The 20202-nt window shown below is 37.8% G+C and overlaps 1 protein-coding gene across 4 annotated transcripts in view; it reads left to right on the forward strand.

The window, feature by feature from the left end:
- Positions 1-677: 677 nt before the first annotated feature.
- LOC110858778 (calcium-activated chloride channel regulator 2) overlaps positions 678-20202 on the forward strand; it is a 64386-nt gene continuing 44861 nt past the window's right edge. The window contains exons 1-2 of one of the 4 annotated variants that reach the window (XM_022107654.2): positions 678-2087; positions 15138-16207. In XM_022107654.2, coding sequence (XP_021963346.1) covers positions 15875-16207 — 333 coding nt within the window. In that variant the 5' untranslated portion in view covers positions 678-2087; positions 15138-15874. Of the gene's footprint in view, positions 2088-14758; positions 15023-15137; positions 16208-20202 lie in introns of those variants that run through there. The other 3 variants (XM_022107662.2, XM_035851148.1, XM_035851150.1) reach the window with 3 other exon arrangements.

Genomic DNA, 20202 nt, shown 5'->3' on the forward strand with positions numbered 1-20202 from the left:
CTATATAGTTCCAATTGGCCATTATAATACAATATTCATTAAAAAATATTATAAATACCCATTTCATAACAAAATCGAAGAGTTTGTAGATTCATGCAGAATCCATCAAGTTAAGTGAATATTGGAGTTATCATTACCAATTCGACAAGGAGGCGCGACCCAGACAACCCACCCGGCAGAAAGCTAAAACTTTCAAAACCTTCAATATATAGTTTTTACGGGTCTCCTGGGCTCAATAATTTTCAAGAATATGACCATTGGTAAACTATGATAATGCCCACGTAATTATGGACGGAATCAATTATCTTTCCAACGTTCCAAGCTAATAAAATTATCTCTAAATATTTTAACCTGCTTCGAGTTTCATTGAATTATATATATTTAACTACCCTAACCAGGTTACATAATTGTAAAGCATGTACGAAATGCAAATACCAGATGAATGCGACAGTCTCACTGTTTTTACCCTTATTACGCATTACAGCCAATGCTGCATTTCATGTTTTCCTACTCATTTTCAACTACTCAAATTCAAGTCAGTAAAGCAAACCTTGTGTCCTGGCTTCCTTCCGTTACACAAAACAAACTCGTCAGTGCCTGCACACAGAGCGGACGCCTGGCTGCAGCACACAATTTGGTACTGGGGGCAGGGATGAGAAAATGCGAGAGCTCAGGCTTTTCAGCTCAGTTGCTATCAGGACGCTGAGGAGAGAACACGATTCTATCGTCTTGTTTCTTCACTAAACCTTTGGTCGATTTAGGCGTTCGTCAGATATCCAACCCTTACAATTCGTATCACCAGCTCCACATTTATCCGAGTTACCCACACCAATTTTACTTGACCTAAGCAAATTCCACCAGCCGTTTCGTTTTTCCCTTATTAATCAACCAACAAACTACCCCGGGTTCCCACACGTCTCTAAGCTTTGCAAGATACCAATCATCATTATTATCAACCTGAGTAATCAAGTAAGCATTCGTTCCTCTTATATGTCGGATGGATGATATAGTGGAGGAGGAAGTTGTCAATTTTTCATCTGTATAATAAATTCTTGGATAGTCGTAGAAATTTTAACGATCACGAGCTCATTGACTTTGCTAACTTTATATACCACATGCTCGTGGTTGTGTGTTGTACAAGAATTAGTGAATTACACCTGTAAAAGGTCGCTCCACACGCAAAATTCTCCACTATTGGACTTAAAAAGTTGGCTGCACAAGAATTGACCGAATACAAATATAAACTGTCGTACATACGTACATGAGACACGAATGTTGTTAATTCATAAATTCCTTAATTACTCAAACATTTCTAACCACCACTTTCGTCATAAAGGGGACTGAGGATGTGCACATTATATTAATTAACAGTCTACAATCAGAAAGAAAAAGTCAATAAACGTACGAGTGTCTTTATTTTGCAGCTTATCAGGAGCAAACATTCTGCTATAAAAACTGGGTGTGTGTGAACCTTATACTTTTTGTCTCAAATTCGTGATTTGTTTTGAAACACTGTGTTACTCTTGGATTCATTCATTGACCTGACTGACTGCAACAACAACAAGGATTTCCTGATCTCTGATTTTCATGAGAATTTTAAATTTTAAAAGAGTACACAGCAATCAGTTGTGCAATTTATTCATAAGAAGAAAACAGCACAGAACCCACGTGGGAATTTGTGCCGAGAAGTTTCGATATTTAAAAATACAGTAGAACCACTTGTCTGTCTCAACTTGAGCAAAAACGCACTACGAACGAGCAGAGAGTGTCTGTCTGCGTGTGATGAAGAAGTAACTCGAGAAGTGAACAAGTTTAAGTAAGTGTGACTCTCTCGTTCCTTCTTCCGTTCTTTGTATGATATTGCTCTTCTGCTACAAAAGTCGTCCACGACGTATTCGTAATTTATAATCGTCTTGCTCCGTTCCACTAAAACAATTGGGAATTGAATAAATTCAAATTTGAGTGTTAACAGTGCGAAACTAAATTATTCAGAGAAAAATTGGACTTGTGATTGCATTAGACTGGAGAACAGTGAGAAACAGAGAAAAAGGAACTCGACACTCGGATTTGGAGAAAACTTTTGCAGAGTAAGTTCAAGTTTACTTTTCACCGTATATATTTCTATTTCTTGAAAAGGTGGGAGTTGCTTTTCATGATAAACTAGATAAGATTTCATCCCAGAATTCCGCTCCTGGTACGGCACATGGTACAGCAGGAAGGATTTGTCCAGTTTGAGAATAACATGGTGGTTCGTGTAATACTTGAAGGAATGAACCAACGCCAAGATTTATTCTCAAACGCAAATACTGCCCTAATAAAAAGTTGCATCCGCACCATACCGCTCAGAACATGAACAGATACATTCGTACGTATTCCATATACTTCTTGGAGAAAGTAATCTATGGCTGGTGGTAAAAGTGAGACGGGAAGAAGAGGAGAGTGTAAAGAGTGGGCGAGAGAAATGGGTCAACGTTAAGAGGGAAAAGGGGTGGCAAAAGGAAGTGGTTTTAGTGGAAAGGTTAGTTTGGTTTGGTTGTTGCAGCAGTGGTTTGGTTTCCTAAAAGTCGTATTTCCTACAAGGAGAGAAGTTGAATCTTGAAATTCAAATGTAGAAGAAAGTGTATGATATAGATGTGGAAGGTCATAACTCACAGGATTTATTTGCAATCGGGTTTACTCACCCAGAATGTCATGACCACACGTTCTTCCAGTGCTCCATATTATTATCCACTTGTCCTGCAGCCTCAACCAAGAGAAAGTTGGATGATGATGTGACATTACCAAAAGTCTGGCTGGGTGAATTGAGATGCAGATTTAAACAGGAAGCGAGCCTGGTGAAAGCCATGCAGTACGAAGAAAGGTTGCTGCAGTCTCAAGTCAACTATTGTGCATGATTCACATGTGTATGAGTGGAGGAAAGGCAGTGATGGCAAGTGAGGAGTAGGAACTTTCTTATGCTATAAGTGAGTCTGGGTGGGCAGAGATAAGTTCAAAGTACGAGCATCGGAGAATCCCAATTTTACTTAAATTGGCAATGTTAGATTACTCGATGTTACGTTACGTATTACACGGAGGGAGATCAATGGTTGGAAAGGATGTCAACTGTCACAGTGGCAGTCGCTTCCTTTTCTTCTTCCACCTGCACCTCATCCGACGACGAAATTGAATAAATGCGGCCTACGCTAAGTCTGCCACGTTCTGTAGGTTCTCTGCCATACATACATTATTCAACTGCTGGCTGCTGCGCTTTAGATATATTCCGCCGTCCTGAAGACGTTTCAAATATTTTCTCCAGAGGCCAGTCCACCATGTCAACAGAGAGTCACAGTCTGGTCTGGTCTGGAGAACTTGTCTGAGTGGAAAAGTTGAAAGAAGTGGTGTTTTTTTTGCTTTCACCGCAAAATCATTCCACGGCCCTCGAATTTTGTATGGCATTGATAGCTTGGAAATACGTATAAAAAGAAATGAGAACATGCGAAATTACATATTTATTGTGCACTAGCATTAATTACATACTTTCTTTAACGACTTCGACGTATATGAAAGATTGTCAGAAAATTGTCATGTTGTTTATTTACCCTCCCTGGGATTTATGTATTAGTGGTGTTGCTTAATATGCAGGAACTCAATCGATTGAACGGTAATTGTTGTTTTCTTAAAGGAGAATGCATAAGGAGTAATCGCTTTCACAAGCAGCTTCCTCTCGATAACCAGTAGTTAGCAGTATTACCAGGAATTAAACATTCGGCTGTTAAAGAATGGGCGAGCTTAGAAACCACGTCAGAATTAAACACTTTTTTTAGTAAAACGTTTAGGAATCAGTTAACTTTTCACTCCAAGTCCCACTGTTTATAAACAATTGAATTCGATCCATTACGCGTACATAAAGTTGGTGCTGCCGACATGTTTAAATATTCATTCCTTCTTGCGTGGACTGGAGCAGGATTATATATATTTTGCACATGCAGTTTCGCTGGGCTGGACTGTATACACTAATTTCGTGTTCTGGAAGTTTGCTTCGTGATGTGGGTTAAATAGTTTAGGCTTTACTCGGATATAGTACAACAACGTACAACTGCGTAGCTGATTGGACAAATATTTTGTGTAAGTGTACATATTTGTTCCCTACCTAATGAGTCAATGAGTTCATCATTTACTTTTCATGCAAAATTATATAACTAAAAGGCGAGCGAAGCGTAACGAAGTTAGATCAGCCATGCGGGAGAAAGCATTTCATGTGCCTTGCTACGAATAAAGATTTTTTCAAGTTCCAGTAACGTTTTATATAAAAAAATGTTATAGATATTTTGGATTGCGTTGTTCTTTTGAGAAGCTACTACATTTATATTTGCATATTGATGAGTTGCATGCTGTTGTATTTGAGATTGCATGGTTGAGTAGTATGTAGATGTGTAGTTGTGAGCTTTATGGGACTGGAGGGTAGTGACCCGCCCAAGAGAAATGATCTCGACGGAATTAAACCTCATTCATTCCTGTCAAATAAAATGACGTTTTCAAGCCAATTGGACAATCTTCATCCACAGGCAGGCAAGGTATGCATAGACGAATCATGCACAAAACTTATAAAGGCCACCACATTTACACGCTGCAACCCGTCATCAATTTCTAGACGTAAAATTATTAGTGTAGATTGGCTGCTATATCGGAGTTATCACAAATTGATACGTTCTGTAGATGTAACTTATTAAATTCTTTCTCCCGTTGTGGTCGTAGTTCTCGTATTAAGTATTAACTGTGTTTGCGATATTCTCAAGTTAGCTTATTGCGGACCAAGTCTTATTGTAAGATTGCACTTCACAATCTAAAGAAAAATTGTTAGCTTTGCACACGGACATAATCTAAACCAGTATACAAAGACTTTCTTTGGTTTCAGAAGGTTAGAATTGAATTGTACTATTGCAAAAGTTGGAAACTAGTGATAAAATCTGTCTGGTTTCCGAGCCCCCTTTGATCCAGTATTCTTTATGTTTGGCTGGCCTTTGCTTAAGATCTGTTGGGCGGGCTGGAGGATTTGGCCGTGTGAGCATGGCCTACGAAAGAGTCCTGAGCTAATCAATATGAATGGGTAGAGTAACTCAAAACGTATCAAACTGATCGAGGTGGTCGGTGGACGTATTAAGCGATTTTTTTCTCCCTTTCCTCCCAACTTCATTCATCCTTGAATTCAATGTAAAGGATTATACCGGTGGGATTGAATTGGGAAAGAAGTCGTTCAAGAAAAAAAAAATCTCTCAATCTCTCTGCATCTCTCCCGTCTATGTATGTGTACATATAGTGATTTTCGTAATGCATAGCCATTATTTGAATACTTTCTAGTTAATAGCACCTCGGAGAAATGTCGAGAAAACTTATAAAATGCATACACCATTGGCAAAAAATATAAAAGTGTGTTTCAAATTTAGAATGTCTTCTCATCGAGTTTTCATACATAGGAACGGGAGCAGTGCAATTATATTAGAAAAAGCCTGACTGTCACAAAGCCCTATCGTCCTGGATTTTGATTTGATCACTGAGCCTTTTGGCTGGATTATATTCTAAAATTTCTTCACATTTCTCATATCTCGCAGCCCCCACTCACACATGTATCATGACTATCATGATTTCTTGATGAAGCACAGAATAAAATTCGTTTCCCTCTATCAAGGAATATAATGAAACCAAAGGTTCTCATTTCACAAGGTATTCCTTCCTGGCTTACTCTTTGTTTGCGAGAAATGAAGGAATGAAGAGTTCTACAATCTCCCATGAACAAGAACCTTGGTTCTCTTATCTGCAGATATTTTTATTTTATTCCTATGTACAAGATTTCAAAAGAACCTGATTCAACGTCAGCTTATATTTGTTGATAAGGCTTTATCTGTGCTACTAATGTGAATACATTCTGATTAGCAGATTCATGCTCAATGGTTTCAATTTAATCAGAGATTTTAGAGTACTTCCTTCTAGACTAAAATTTATCTCTATTCAGTAAAATTTATTAACACAAAACTCAGGTTCAACGCGTGTTTCTCAGATTTCATTGATTATTATTAATTTAAAATAATGAAGTTGTGTCAATGTTCAAAAGCTTGGAAAATTTATAAGTTCGTCTCTCGTACTTGATGCACATATATTTTCAGATTTCCTTCAATAAAAAAACAAGGCTAGGAAAAGGGCAAGGCCGAGTGGAATCTGGAGCTGGACTTGAAGCAAAAGTAAAACTAATGTAAGAACGATGTTGGACGGATGAGAGATTTTTCTCTGTGACTTTCTCTTTTTATTTCACTCTGAAGAGACGGACATAACACTTGCAAAAGTTGAAGTATTAACTGAGTGAGTCGTACATACAAACATACTCACGAACGAATGAAGAATGAGACGACAGATCCGAGGAGGATAGAAATATAAGAATGGACTGACTGACTAGTTTTTGGACAAGACAAGAAATAATAAAACCTCTCAGGACAGCTTTGCATAGCCCGAACCGGGATTTATTAGTTAAAATTTTTGTTAGCTATCAGATTTTTTAACTATTAGAATATTTTGCACTAAATCTTAAGTTAATTAGCGTGAATTATTCCTTAATTTGGAACTTTTCGAAGTATTTATTAACATTCCTATTGACTCCTATACAAATTTCGAAATTTCAACCTACGCATCTGCTATTCATGAGTCTTTCTAGACTCATTTCTAGATGTGCCTTGGCATACTCATGTATGCCAAGGCACATGTTTTCTATTAAAATTGGCCGTAGGAGAATTATCGAAAGACAGACAGACATGCCGATTACATAAGCCCTGGTTCGGGCTAAAGAGATAAACTATTCTCTAGATAAAAAGTAATTCGAGCCCGCATGAACTAATTAAAGAACAGAAAATAAAACTACTAATAAAAAATCTAGAGTATGTTGATATCTGGATTTAATTCTAATGTATAAAAGTACTACAACGTACGTTGGGTGGTTTAGATTTAACTTTTCACAATTTCTAAGAACCAAATAATTATTCTCACTACTTATGTAGAGACGGGTAGACTTGTGTATTTCTAGGTTTTGTGCAATTTGTGATTAGATGTATAAAATGGCAGATAAAAGAGGAGAGACCTTAATAATTTTGCTCGTTTACCTGGAGGCTTATTAGTTCCTGAGAGTATTCAAGAAGAACTGTATTCAGGATAGAAGAATTAGCATTATCACGGACATGGAATTGGGGGCGAGCTTTTCTTGTTGCTTAATTTTCTGCCATAAATCAACATCACTCTTGCTTAAGGTTTCTCGCAACGCAACCCTCCTGCCTTTCACCAACACCCGGTTGCTGAGCGCTGCGGCATGAGAATATCTGGTCAGAGTCAACAAAAAGGACAAAAGCCTCATTCTAATTAAAATATTCTATTCAATTTCACCCTGAATTAAAGCAACTTACGGATTTAGCTCGTTTGTAGAAGTCTGCAATCTTAACTGCTTATTATGTGAGCACTGTGACTCTATCCTCACCTTGAGGCATAATAAGTAAGAGAGCAACTTCTCGAGAAAGTCTGCAGCCCGACAATGTGCTGCTTAATTGAATTCAGTATGCATACGTTATTTCACAAGAACTGTGAGTACATAACATACTGTCGTGTTTACCTCTACGTTTCACATGTTGAATGGACAATGAAAGGACTACATACAAACAAGGAACTTGACTTAAAACCATGTTTCAGTTACAAATATATGCATGCATGTAAAAGTTTACTGCTTACAACTATAATTTTTTATTACTAAAACTACCTACCGTCGTGTAAATAACATACATACCAATGTGTACGTGTCGTATATGCCCAGGCAATCTAACATTCCTAGGTTAATGTACATGATTATTATTAAAATTCTAGCTGCATTATTATCGCGTCCAAAAATTGATTTTCAAGTTCCAATTAAAAAATCAACACCATATTGCTGCATCTGACAAAATTCACATTCGGATACTTTTCAAAATAAATAAGCCACGTGTTTCAATTTGTTTGAAATCATATAGGAATTGGTAATGAGGGATTTTCTCCGACCGAATACACAATTTTTGAATAAAACGAAACGACTAATGCAATCGTGCATTTATACGTATGTGCTCGCAGACTTTACATGCTATGCTGAGACAAAGTTGTGTTTCACAAAATATGCAGGACTAAATACATGACGGAGAAGAGTGTAGTGTGAATAAAGCCAACGTGTCAGAACCCAACCTTCTTCGGATTATCTGATATTGACAAACTAATTTGCATATGTGAAAAGATAATGACATCATGTCTCTGCCATTAGTGCATCTGCTTAACCAAACCGATTTGGTCATTCGCCCGGAAGGAAGTTTTTGAAAGCTTTATCCGTTTTGCTAAGCGTTCAGTAAATGTGACGTGCGACCAAATTGACAACAGTAATTCAATAGGAATAACTTCCGCTCCGCCACACTGCATCCTTAACACCTCTCGGACAATTCAGTAAAGCCTGTCACTGAGGTTTTTTACTGGTCATCCCTGTGTCCGTATTAACACGTTATGTAATACGCCCTTTAGCAGTTTGATTTTCTCTTTAATTAATTTGTAGTGAACAACGCTGTAAGATCCAATGATTTTGGAATTGGATGATAGTAAACATTAATTGCGTATTCCTTTTTTCATTGATTACACCGATCGATTTCATGAAAATGCAATTTTCGAATCAAATATTATACATTTATTCCTAATCAACTCCTTCATGTCATTGGCATTGAACTGTACATTGCTGTCCTGCTTAAGCAAAAAATCTTACACGCCAAGAAACTTGCAAATGGTCAGACAAACAATACGAAGGTTTCCACGCACTTAATATAATCCAAAGTCTACACCCTATGCACCTTCCTGGCTGATGATGGGAATAACCACACTGCCAAATAAATTTATATGTTTGTCGTGTTTTCTCATCGTACTTTCACCCGCTTCCCCTCCTTATTTTGTGTTTGTTCTGTATTTGCGCGTGTGATGTAGTGGCGGCGGTGGTGAGAACCAATCCCAAATCTAAAGGAAACCTTGTCGGATGCTCAAATTCGAATTGTTGTTGGAACTTGGATTGGAATTGGACATTGATCAAACTTTAGAGCTTCTGAGCTGTTGCGGATGTTTGGCCACATTCACGACTGAAAGGAAACCACAACAGCCCGTTACCAGCCAACCGCTTGAGCTCTCTCTTTCTCTCCGACGCGTCCAAGTTATGCACGGGCTGAAACATCTCTCGCCATACACAAATAATGCAAGAGCACCATTGCGGGATTGTATTATTAGGATTATTAGGCTAGAGACATACAGAAATATGTACAACACATAATTCAGACACCCACGAAAATCTTTGGAACTTATAATATTGAGAAATAAATTCGACAAAATTTGGTTCAGATTTAGCTTTTTCAGCTCTTTTGAACTAGAGAATAAGGAATTAGCCTCGTATGGGTATCACAATAGAAAGTTCTATTTCCTGGGAAAGGAAGTAATGTATAATATGGGCAAAATTGTTCTTGAAAGTTTAATACAAATCGGTAAATAAATCAATGTTTTCTGGTGAAAGCGAAGAAAACTTTCTGCTTTCTTGAAGCGAAACATTGGATTTCTTGCAGGCTCATGATGGGGTGACCATGTTTTATTTGTATCTTCCAAACATTCCTGATTAAATTTTCAGAAAAGGTGTCACTATGTTAGGCACAGGTTTCTGTAGCCCTTAGTTCTTTTCGCAATTCATGCAACGACCAACTGTAAACTTAAATTTAAATCTGACCAAAATGGAGCGGACTGCCTCAGTCACTCACTCAATCTATTTTGCTCTTTGAAGTTTTCCATTGAGCTTTAAGAGTTTGCTCCTCCTAACAGAAATGCTTATGTACGAGAAGAAGGCCGCCCGAGTGGGTAAAAAAAATGTATCAAAGTAGTTTCGGTGGGTAAACACGGTTAGATTTAAGAGTAATCTAAAAGTCTTAAATCTTGTGTGATGTTAGATTTAGATGACGATGTAGATTCGGAAGGACATGAGAAAACTTTCATGCGACTAACGAATTTGTGTCCACCGACTGTCCACTCCACTCGGCAACGTCCACACCGTGACCAAGGATTACTTTCTCAGCCTTTCTCCCTTTCTGTTAATAAATTCCTTTAAACTAAACTTTTTCGGTGCTTGTACAACAGTTGCAAAAGTATCAGACTTATCTCACCTTGATATTTTTATGGTCTTGGAAAGGGATAAAAAAGTATCCATTCCCTTCTGAGAGCGTCGTAATTATCCTCCTTAACCGCTCCACTTTATCCTCACTAATAAAATCCAATAAATGTCCTGCTTGCCTTTGAGCTTGGCCATTAAGAATCCGTAATGGCAGAGTCGACCTATAATTGAAATAACTAAATTACATCCATGTCACCCAATTCTGAATGAATTGATATAAAACACACTGGCAGATCAATTTGCCAAACAGATCGTCTTAAACTTTAATGAGCAAAAATTAGCATCATTTCCACCATTTTGTTGCCTTTGGTTTGACATAAATTGGGTTTGCGACTTTCTTTGGAGAAACACTGAGGAAGTTCCTGATGTAATAGAGGACTAGCCCTGTAATTGATTGATACAAATGCAAAATGGGTCCTATTACATAACATACTTATTTGTTGATCCACCTTGAGCAAAATTACATAGATTTAAGTTTCGGTCCAAAGGAATCATATATTTATGAAAGAACTGTAATTATTCTAAAGAAAGAATTTTATCCAAAACATAATTTAATCTTAGCAATTAAAGTTTGTTATGTGGAAGCTAAGTATGTTATGTTTCTCACATGAAAATGTGCATTTTTATATACTTTACTTCGGCTAACCATTGCAATCGCATTAGTGTTTTTGTACCAACATGCTTCTCGTCCACCAGATACAACTTTTGTTGTTCCACCTTATGCTAAAAACCAGCTGTACCGTCTGCAAGTATCATTATTATCATCATCTGCCTAAATAGGAAACTTATTTCCTCCATGCATAAAAAAACTTTCAGGAACAGTACTCACTAACGGATTGGTACACTCACTGCATAATCTCTCACGGTATAGGCGTACGAATCTTCAAAAGTATTTTTTCCCTTTAACCTGCTACGCACTACAAATACAACGTAAGTAGTTGTGCTTATGACGCTAATTGTGTCTGAAGAGAGACTCAACTTTATCCTTTGTTATGCAATTTCTAGGTTTGAAATAATTTATTTTAATGATGACTGAAGGTTCATGTAAGAATAACTAATTCATTATTCATTACAAAATCCAGAGACATTTTCAGGATTTTTTCTTTCGTTGCTTCAAGCATTTAAGTATTAAGTACAATACTGACAAGAGTATCGGACTTGTGTTCCATCTTTTGTTATTGCATCTTGCTTGGATTTTGTTTCTTGTTGAAGGAATTATTACAAAAACAAAAAGGTATCAAAGGTATCAATTCTGTCTTTGTCGTTTCAGAATATCTGTAATTTGACAAAGACTCGTGTTGAGTGAAATAGAAGTATTAAAATGCTTCGAATAAATGAACGGTATCGCTTTCCAGCATTTTTTCTTATTTCATGCTTTACTGTGTTCATTTAATTTTTACAAATGACACATTTGTGTCTGATCTGAGAATTATTTCAGCGGATGAACAATACAATCGTAAATATTCGATTGTCATAAAATTATTATTACATTTTTGAGTGAAATGTGTAATGGGCTGTAGTGCTTAATAACTGTTATTTTTAACTGAGCAAGACTTTATTGTGTTTGTTCAGAATGTGCATATTTTCATTCTCACTGTAAAATTGCAATTGTCCTGAAATTAATATCAAGTTGTATCATATAAGAGTGTAAAAATTGTGTCCGCTGTTATTCAAATAACATTTCAATGCCTTAAATGTTATTTCTTTTTTGTGTGCACTTTTGAGTGAAGTGCCCATGAGTCATTCAATATGGATTTTCATATTTTATGCCTCACATTCTGGGGAGGAGGAGGCAGGTAAAGGTGAACTCGCACTACTTGTGCAGAGGAAGATTGAAATGGCCAGCTCGCTGCACTGAATTGCACCCAAAGGAGATGGGAAGAGTTTTATTTATTTTATTTTACCCATCGCTGATTCCACCTTCCTCAAATATTTAATGCAATGAGAGTTGAATGTTTTTGGCCACAGGAATGAAGTTCAATGCAATCTCTTGTTACATCAATTTCTTTAATTTTAGACTTGAATTTGTTGTAATGCTTCAAGAATCGCAAGCTCCGTACCGTCCGTCCTTGGAGTTCTGGTGCAGTAGATTTAAACGGAAAATGGTTGTGAAATTGGAAAAGAAGTAATTTGTTGAGAAGTGTACGTATAGTTTTCATGTCGTTAGTAATTGTACCTGAGATATGGCTTGGTGCGTTTTAAAGTAATTTCTAGGATGGCAGGAAAGGCGACCAGTTCTCAAAAGTTCACTCACTCAGGAATAATCCATATTATTTGCTAGAGCATGCTACGTACGAGAGTAAATTAATTGGTTTAATAACATGGAGCTTCTTGTCTTCAAAGTTTCAAGCACACATAATGGTGCTGGTACTATTATCGTAATGTGGAAAAATCCAAATATGTAAGATTCTTTAACTGTGCGGATAAGTTCACACAAAGTTCAAGACGAGCTATATGTAGTAGTCTTACCGAACCTACTTATATATAAGTACTTGCGAGAAGGGTGCGTTTTTTGCAAGTAGAAGCAGACAAATTCGCACAAGTCAGGTGCAAAATAACAAAACCGTGTAATAAAACCGGAAAATGGGTGGTTTGAACCCAATTTAATAAACCAAACCACATCGTTTTTATTGTAATGGAGAGTCAGACGCAGGAAATTACTCAGCTCACATAATTATTGTGCACATGCATACGTACGTACTCTCTATTGAAGACCTTTAAATGTATCATACCAGTTTGTATGCATAGAAGGAATGTTTTATCTTGATAGATTTTTTTCTCGTCAACATTTTTAATAAAAAAATATTTGAAAGTGAAAGAGAAAAATCAAGGTTTGTAAAACACGTACGAAGGAATCATTGATATGTGACCGAGGTTAAGCCGGTTGGAGTCCCATTTTCTATTGCATCAGATTCCAATTTACAATTGACGAATAAACATTGATATTACAATACAATTTAAATAAACTTTTGTGTTTTACTCCACAAAATATCCACAGGATATGGAATAAGCAAATGGTGGATTCATACTTGGGGAGGGGGCAGAAGTACAGCGCAGATATGCATAAATACATATGCACATGACGAGAGAGGTTAGGTGAAGGTCTGCCCAATTACAACTAAAATGTTACGTTGGGTGATGGGGGTTTTGCTGATTTTAAGAGTTTTTTAAGCGCATGGAAGCGCGACGAGTAGTTCCTGTAGAGTTGAACCTTTCCACATAATTTTGGTATTAATCTAATCTCACTTAATCTAAAGAGAAGCAACCTGCAGCGGAAACGTTTCCTCTCGTTTTTGTAATGCAATAAGCCTTTCCTTGCATCAGCAGCACCACTGCTGGGCTTATCCCTATGTTGTTGGCACCATGCAACTTTTATACATTTTACTGCAAGCTTGGCATTCTCTTGTAGTTATATTAAAAGTTATATTAACCAACGCTCTCAGTGAGCGACGTGTGGCACTCGTTTCAGCCATACACACCTGTTCAAATTGTTTGGTTTGTCATTTAAATTTGGGTTGCCTAACATCGACACCACAGCGTCAATTCTCAATACCATGTCAAATCACGAGTATTCAGGACTTGTTTCCATTCATCTGATTTTAAAATTTTTACTTATCTTAATTTGAAAGAACTTGAAAATACTAAAATAGGGTTCGCTTTAAAGGAATAAAAGATACTCCTCGAATGCGTCATTATCCGTGTAATATATGTACTACAGATACTAAAATTATATATATGTAGCTATTTGTATAACGCCTACATAAATGCGTATGTACATATGTGCCATGCACAATGATAGAGAACAGACAAAAAAAATGAAAAAATAACACCCAAGGAGCACATGCATATGTACTTAAATACTAATTCCTGATGTCTCAATATCTCAATTTTGTCGATAAAGTGATACAAATATGCAGCAAATGTCAATATAAAGTGATACAAATATGCAGCAAATGTCAATATCGTTGCTGAGATATTTCTAATCGAGTAGTGTCGTAATTTTCCATTTTTGTCGTAATCTCCATATAGAACAAACGCCTGATTGTTCTTTGAAGCGAACTTCGGATGATATGAATACAAACTAAAGTGCAAGCAGTTTACAGTGTTAACCTTATCAAATAATTTGATAATGATTACAAATGCTTGAAAATATCTCCATATGTGCATGCGGCTCGGTGAAAAATGGTTCAATGGTAAAAAAAACATGTAGGTGTGTATGTATGAGGTACATACGTACAATATTCCTTCATGCTTATCTTTCATACAGAGGCAATAAAGGCAATAAAGTATCTTCCATTGATTCGGCATCCCTAATTATCACGGTCAAATGAAATTCTTCGTGCCTGGCACTTCCGAATTTTCTATAATGTTGAAGCTTCAGTGTCTTGCACTATCTCATCAATGGTGTCTTTATCACTATTGGTATTAGCCAACCCAACCGTTGTTGGACATTGGACGATATATGAGAAGTACTTTAATTACTTATCATGGAATCAATCCTGATAATTCAGTCATCAGTTGTTGACTACGTGTTATGGTTCAGTGAGATATTAGACACTACAAACGCAACACAATGCCACAACTCCACTCCAATTGATTTCTGTGCTGTAGTTCCAGTAAGTCATTTGACACTGCAAATTTCTGTATTTGTACATGCTTGCGGATTTGGCCGGGCTGGTTGACATTATTGTTTTGCCATGTATGTTGCAATACTCATATCGAATATATTATCAATACTCATTTCAATCCATTATTTAACGGACAAAATTCCAAACTCTGAGTACAATCGAGAGGGAAGGAATCCAAGTATTAGCTCATTAATATTCATACTCCATTATCCTTACATATTCTCCTATCAATCCAACTTTTGCAAAATTGCGTTGAGTAATAAAATTTTAATATTTTATTTCCTACCGTGCAGGTAAACAACAACTCATCACGACGGATGGAGGACATCTCAATATTTGATTTCAAATTGGATTGAAATTCAGAACAATAAACTCACCAACCAACCAGCAACCAGTCTGCCCAACAACTGCAAAATCGTCGCAGGTTAGAGGCGACAAAATAAGTTTTTATTGACCACAAAAACCGCGATTGAGTTGTGTTACTAATTTACACCTTGAAGGCGTTCAACATTTAAATATCCTAATCAAGCAGCCGAACTAAACCACCGTTTCGAGGTAATAACGTTAAAGTGGCGTGCCAATGGAAAGTGAATGTTTAAATTTATGAAGTGGAACTCTTATTCAAATTAGTTCAACGTGACCGTACACAAAGACTCATTATATTTTCCTCGCCAGTAAGTACGAGTGCAAAACATAAACAATATAGTCTAACAACAAAAAGAGAAGGGATACATAATACGAAAGAAGCCTCCTCGCATTTGAATGCTACTGGTACTCCTTGTTCTGGACGTTAAACTGTGAAAAGTCCATTAAACCGATCGTTATTGCTCACCATTTGGACTACTGAACTGACTGTATAGCTCATTTGATCTTCTCTGTGTCGGCAAAGGAACAAGAGTATTAATCTCCGTGTAATGAGTAGTCTGAGCAAGAGTTGTACTAACACCAAATTAATTGCCAAGTCTTCAGAGGTTACTCCTTTAATGCTTAACTCACTCGAGTTGTGAGTCGGAGAGGAACAAGAAGAAGAATGACAATGATGAAATCCAAGTTTAGTAATTCAGTAAAGATTATCAGCAGAAGCAGTAGCGAAGGTAGTGACATGGAGGATCTGATTAATTGTCAGAGCGACCTGGAGAGAACAGCGTCACATTCATACTCGTCATCGTCACCATCCTTCAGAAGAGGCGGAGGGGGAACGAAAGGGAGGATTATCCTGACCCTTTTTATTTGTACGAGTCTGATGCTGGGGACGGGAAACGGACTCAGGATTAACAGTCATGGGGGTTATGAGGACCTGGTCGTGTCGATAGGAAATGACGTACCTCCAATCGCTTGCCAACAACTCATCCAAAATCTGCAGGTAACAACAACAACAATTTGGTTTCCCACTCTGCTTTATCCGTGTAGCTTTCTCGATTTTCTCTGTATGCAAAGTGGAACTTTAGCTTTATTGCATGCATGCATACTGATTTCTAGTTAATTACGCAAGTATGATACAATGTCTCTTCCTACATTGAGACATAATAATTAAACAGGCAAGACAGAAAACCAGGCAGATCCTGCGTCCTCATTGCACTTGGTATTGTGGCAGTGTTCCGAAATAGAATATTATCTCGCATAATATAGTAATATCATTACATTCGCTACGTTACATCTTCAAGATACATCGTCTCATCATCTCAAATGGATTTGGGTTGGCCTTTGTCGACTCCAAACGTCCAAGTAGCAGTCAAACAGGCAACTCTCCAACCTCTCGCTGTTGTGCAACTGCAACTTTATGCCCCTTTAGAGAGACAGCCTGAGAAAATGTTTGGAATACCGATAAAATAATTGCTTTTCTCCAAGTCCAGCACTCAACTGCAACGTCAAAGGCATTTTGCATTTTGCTCCTCCTTACAGGTGGACTACATATGTGAGCACTGTATCAGCACTTGAATTAATTCACAGTTTCTTCGAAAATAATATATAGAAAACATTTTAATTTTCTGAAAGTGCAGGTAATTCACTCGGAGCATGAATAGAAACAAGTGTCTGAGAAAATGCGACGGAATTTAACATGCCGACTTCGACACACAAATTGTAATGTTACTCAATATAAACGAACTCAAGTTTAAGACACGCCGCATTTTATTTACTTATCCCCAAAGTGTAAGTAAATGCAAAATATATTTCCTTTTGTGCACAGAGAGAACTTGCAGGTTTTTCTCGAATTTTATTCATCCACGTGATTTCATTCAGGTGAAAAGGGAAGAAATTCCAAATGAAGGTTTTATATCATGATTCACTTTACGGAAAGAGGGTGAGGTGGGTTTTGTGAAGAAAGAAAAGTACGGGACCAGAGCTCCGAGACTCAGAAAGGCAGGAAAAGGAGAGGATGATGGGCAAGTTTTCATTTATTTTGTAGAGTTGAAAGCGTCGGTTAGTGATATCACATTCAAGCAGCACAAGAGTCCAAGACACCAGCTCATTCTTTGCCAAATGCGCAGTCGAATCTAAATCAAGCCTTGGCTCCAGGTATCCACATACCACCGCCTCTGTCATCCAAACATTGCAAATTACTTTCTCCAAAGCACTAAGTGTAAGCCCATCAAATCTAAATAGGAAAACGGGCTTTTGAAATGGGTTCAGCCAAGAGGAGGGGAGCCATATCGCAATGCCTTCGCAGATAGGATGACTTTAAAGAGAACATTGCACAAAGTAACCAAACTGCAAAGGAAATTAATTTGAGAAACTCTGAACAATTGAGTTGATGGAATTATAATTCTTCACTTGGAAGAAGTAGCACTTGTTATTTGCGAGAGAAATATATGGTCGGGTGTCGAGACGACCACCATGCAGTCACCAAAAACGGTTGGTTTTGGTGCATACCTGGTGGTGCAGGAAGCGGGGAGATTAATAGGGCCGGGTTTCGTTGACCTAGCTGCCAGGCAAACCATGCAATGTCAAATCCGTATCACGATACGCCACTCACTCCCTCTTATTAGGTAAATGAAGCTGGAAAATGTGAGACATTCCTTCCTTCAGTTTAAAGGTTACAGCTCCGATTTCTTCTGCGCCATGCCACCACCAACCACACCTACCATTATATACCCACTACATGGAACTTGAGCTTGTTACGTGATGAAAAATGGGTGTGTGCCTCGAAAAATCTAGTGAAACAGCCAAGGAAAGTAGTGAACTAGCCGAAAATGCACATTGCGATACATACGATACGTATGCAAGATATGAACATTTATTTGCTTACATACACTCACCCGCTTCGCTTTCCTGATATTTCGGTTGAAATAAATTATAGTCCTGAAATCACATCACGCCAATCTCCGGACCCACGAGAAGGAAATCAAATTAATTCTTTGTATTTCTTAACGGCCTGTTACGAGGAAGCGATATGTCTTGCCGCTGAAGTGGCTCCAGATTTCAACTATTACTCATGAATGGTATGTTTGTTTAAGATGGAGCAACAGAGTATTAGACATTCGTTTGGTTTGCAGCCAATATGAAATTTGCATCATATACGGACACGTGCGTACGATAGCTCTGCGCCCAGCCTTGAATTACTTTGAATTACATTGCAGGGTTCTCTCGCGGGTTGTTTCCTTTTCGTGGGGAAGTGAATCTACACATGAATTTAGATGAGGTTTACTTTGCTTTTACTCTCGTTACCATCAGTTAGCGTTAGCCCAATAGCCTCACTTTCCTCAAGCACCGTGGACGGATATAATAATGTGAAACAGAGCATCGAATCTTGGAGTAGTTATGTCCTAATACCCAGTCGTCGTAGTCAGCAGTACATGGAGTGATGCTGGTACTTGCTGGATGAGACTTGGGGTTGTTTTTGGCATTACGAAATTCCTAATGCCTGTGCGAGGCTCCAGTAAATAATTCCAGAGGGACACTTGTAAGCCCCACAAGTTAAGGTTACCTTTCTTCTCTATATGCATACTTCAAATCCTAGTTGCTGCTGTTACTCTTACGCGCATATATTTTCTCTTGCCAACTCAACGCGGATTTATAAGAACAGCGTCTGGAAAGTCTAAAATCTCAACTCGAGTTCTTAAGCTGTACACATGCATATATGCATAAAGTAAGGCAACATTATATTTGCATTACAGTACCGACGCAATTTTCCTGCCGGAATTGTCTTCTTATGGTTTACTCTTAGAAAATACGGCATTTGACCGCATAACACTTAATATTTCATATTCACATCACATATTACGGTCGTTTAAAGTGACTCGTCCTAGCTAGATACTGGTTCTTATATTCAAAGATTTCGGCTTTATTGTTCTCGAGCAGGCTTTCTTGCCAGTATTAATAAAATATTTATTAATAAAGTTGCTAAGTGTGTTGGATGTAAAAGTGGATGAAGAAATTAATAGAGTTATAATAACTGTTTGGGGAGCACATTGCACCGCGTAAAATAAGACACAAGTACCTCATTAACCTCATCCCTTTTTGCGGCACGATGGGTCCCTCAACTCAACTTGGAGATGAGTTTAGTTCATTTTATAGCACAAATGCATACTTTTTACAGGCTTCCTCTGCCTGTTGTTACTCTGCAGAGAGAAAGAAAATTGCAAATTTTAGTAACTTTTTTTCCTAAATTATTGTATCGATATAAATATAGCGGTGTACCCAATTTGCAACGTTACCGTATACGCTACAGACATACATTGTACATACGTATCTTATGCATACATACATACCTATATACATAATAGAAGAAGTGTATAATCGAACTTTCTCCCATTCAACTCTTGTAACGATAAGCGAGGAAAATACCATGCATGCGCTCAGCCGTTTAAAGTTTGGCAGCTAACAAGTGGTAGAGTAAAGTGGTTGTCCGACATCTAACCTTTCGAGTTTTCACATATTTTACGTTATAAAGCTATCTCATTGAAGAGGAGACCGGAATGCGAAATGTTTTCATACATCACCGCAACCTGACTCACACCTCTAAATTATCTCCAACTCGACTAGTTGTTGGCTGGCACGGAAAACATGCATAATGCCGTGAACGCATGAAGTCTTGGTCTCCGACATACACCCAGCGCCCGGGTGGAGCTGGCAAAGTGAGTGTCCGTCGATCTGGCTGGGTGCTGGACTCACCATTTCTCCTATGAAATTTCGAATTCATCTCAGACACTTACTTTTCTGACTAAAGTTATGAGTTGGCAAGTAGTTGAGAATTGAGAATTCTGGAGCGCACTGGCAGGAAGGAACTAGTTGGGAAAGGGATGACATACAGACAAAATCGAGTGAGATCTGTGTCTCGTCCTATCCTTTTCCCCAGTATGCACGATAGCCGAGATAAGCATCTCCGTTACAAGAGGAGCCAAAAGAATTCAAACGATT

This window comes from Folsomia candida, unplaced genomic scaffold, assembly GCF_002217175.1.
Source record: "Folsomia candida strain VU population unplaced genomic scaffold, ASM221717v1 Fcan01_Sc001, whole genome shotgun sequence".
NCBI lineage: Eukaryota > Metazoa > Arthropoda > Collembola > Entomobryomorpha > Isotomidae > Folsomia > Folsomia candida.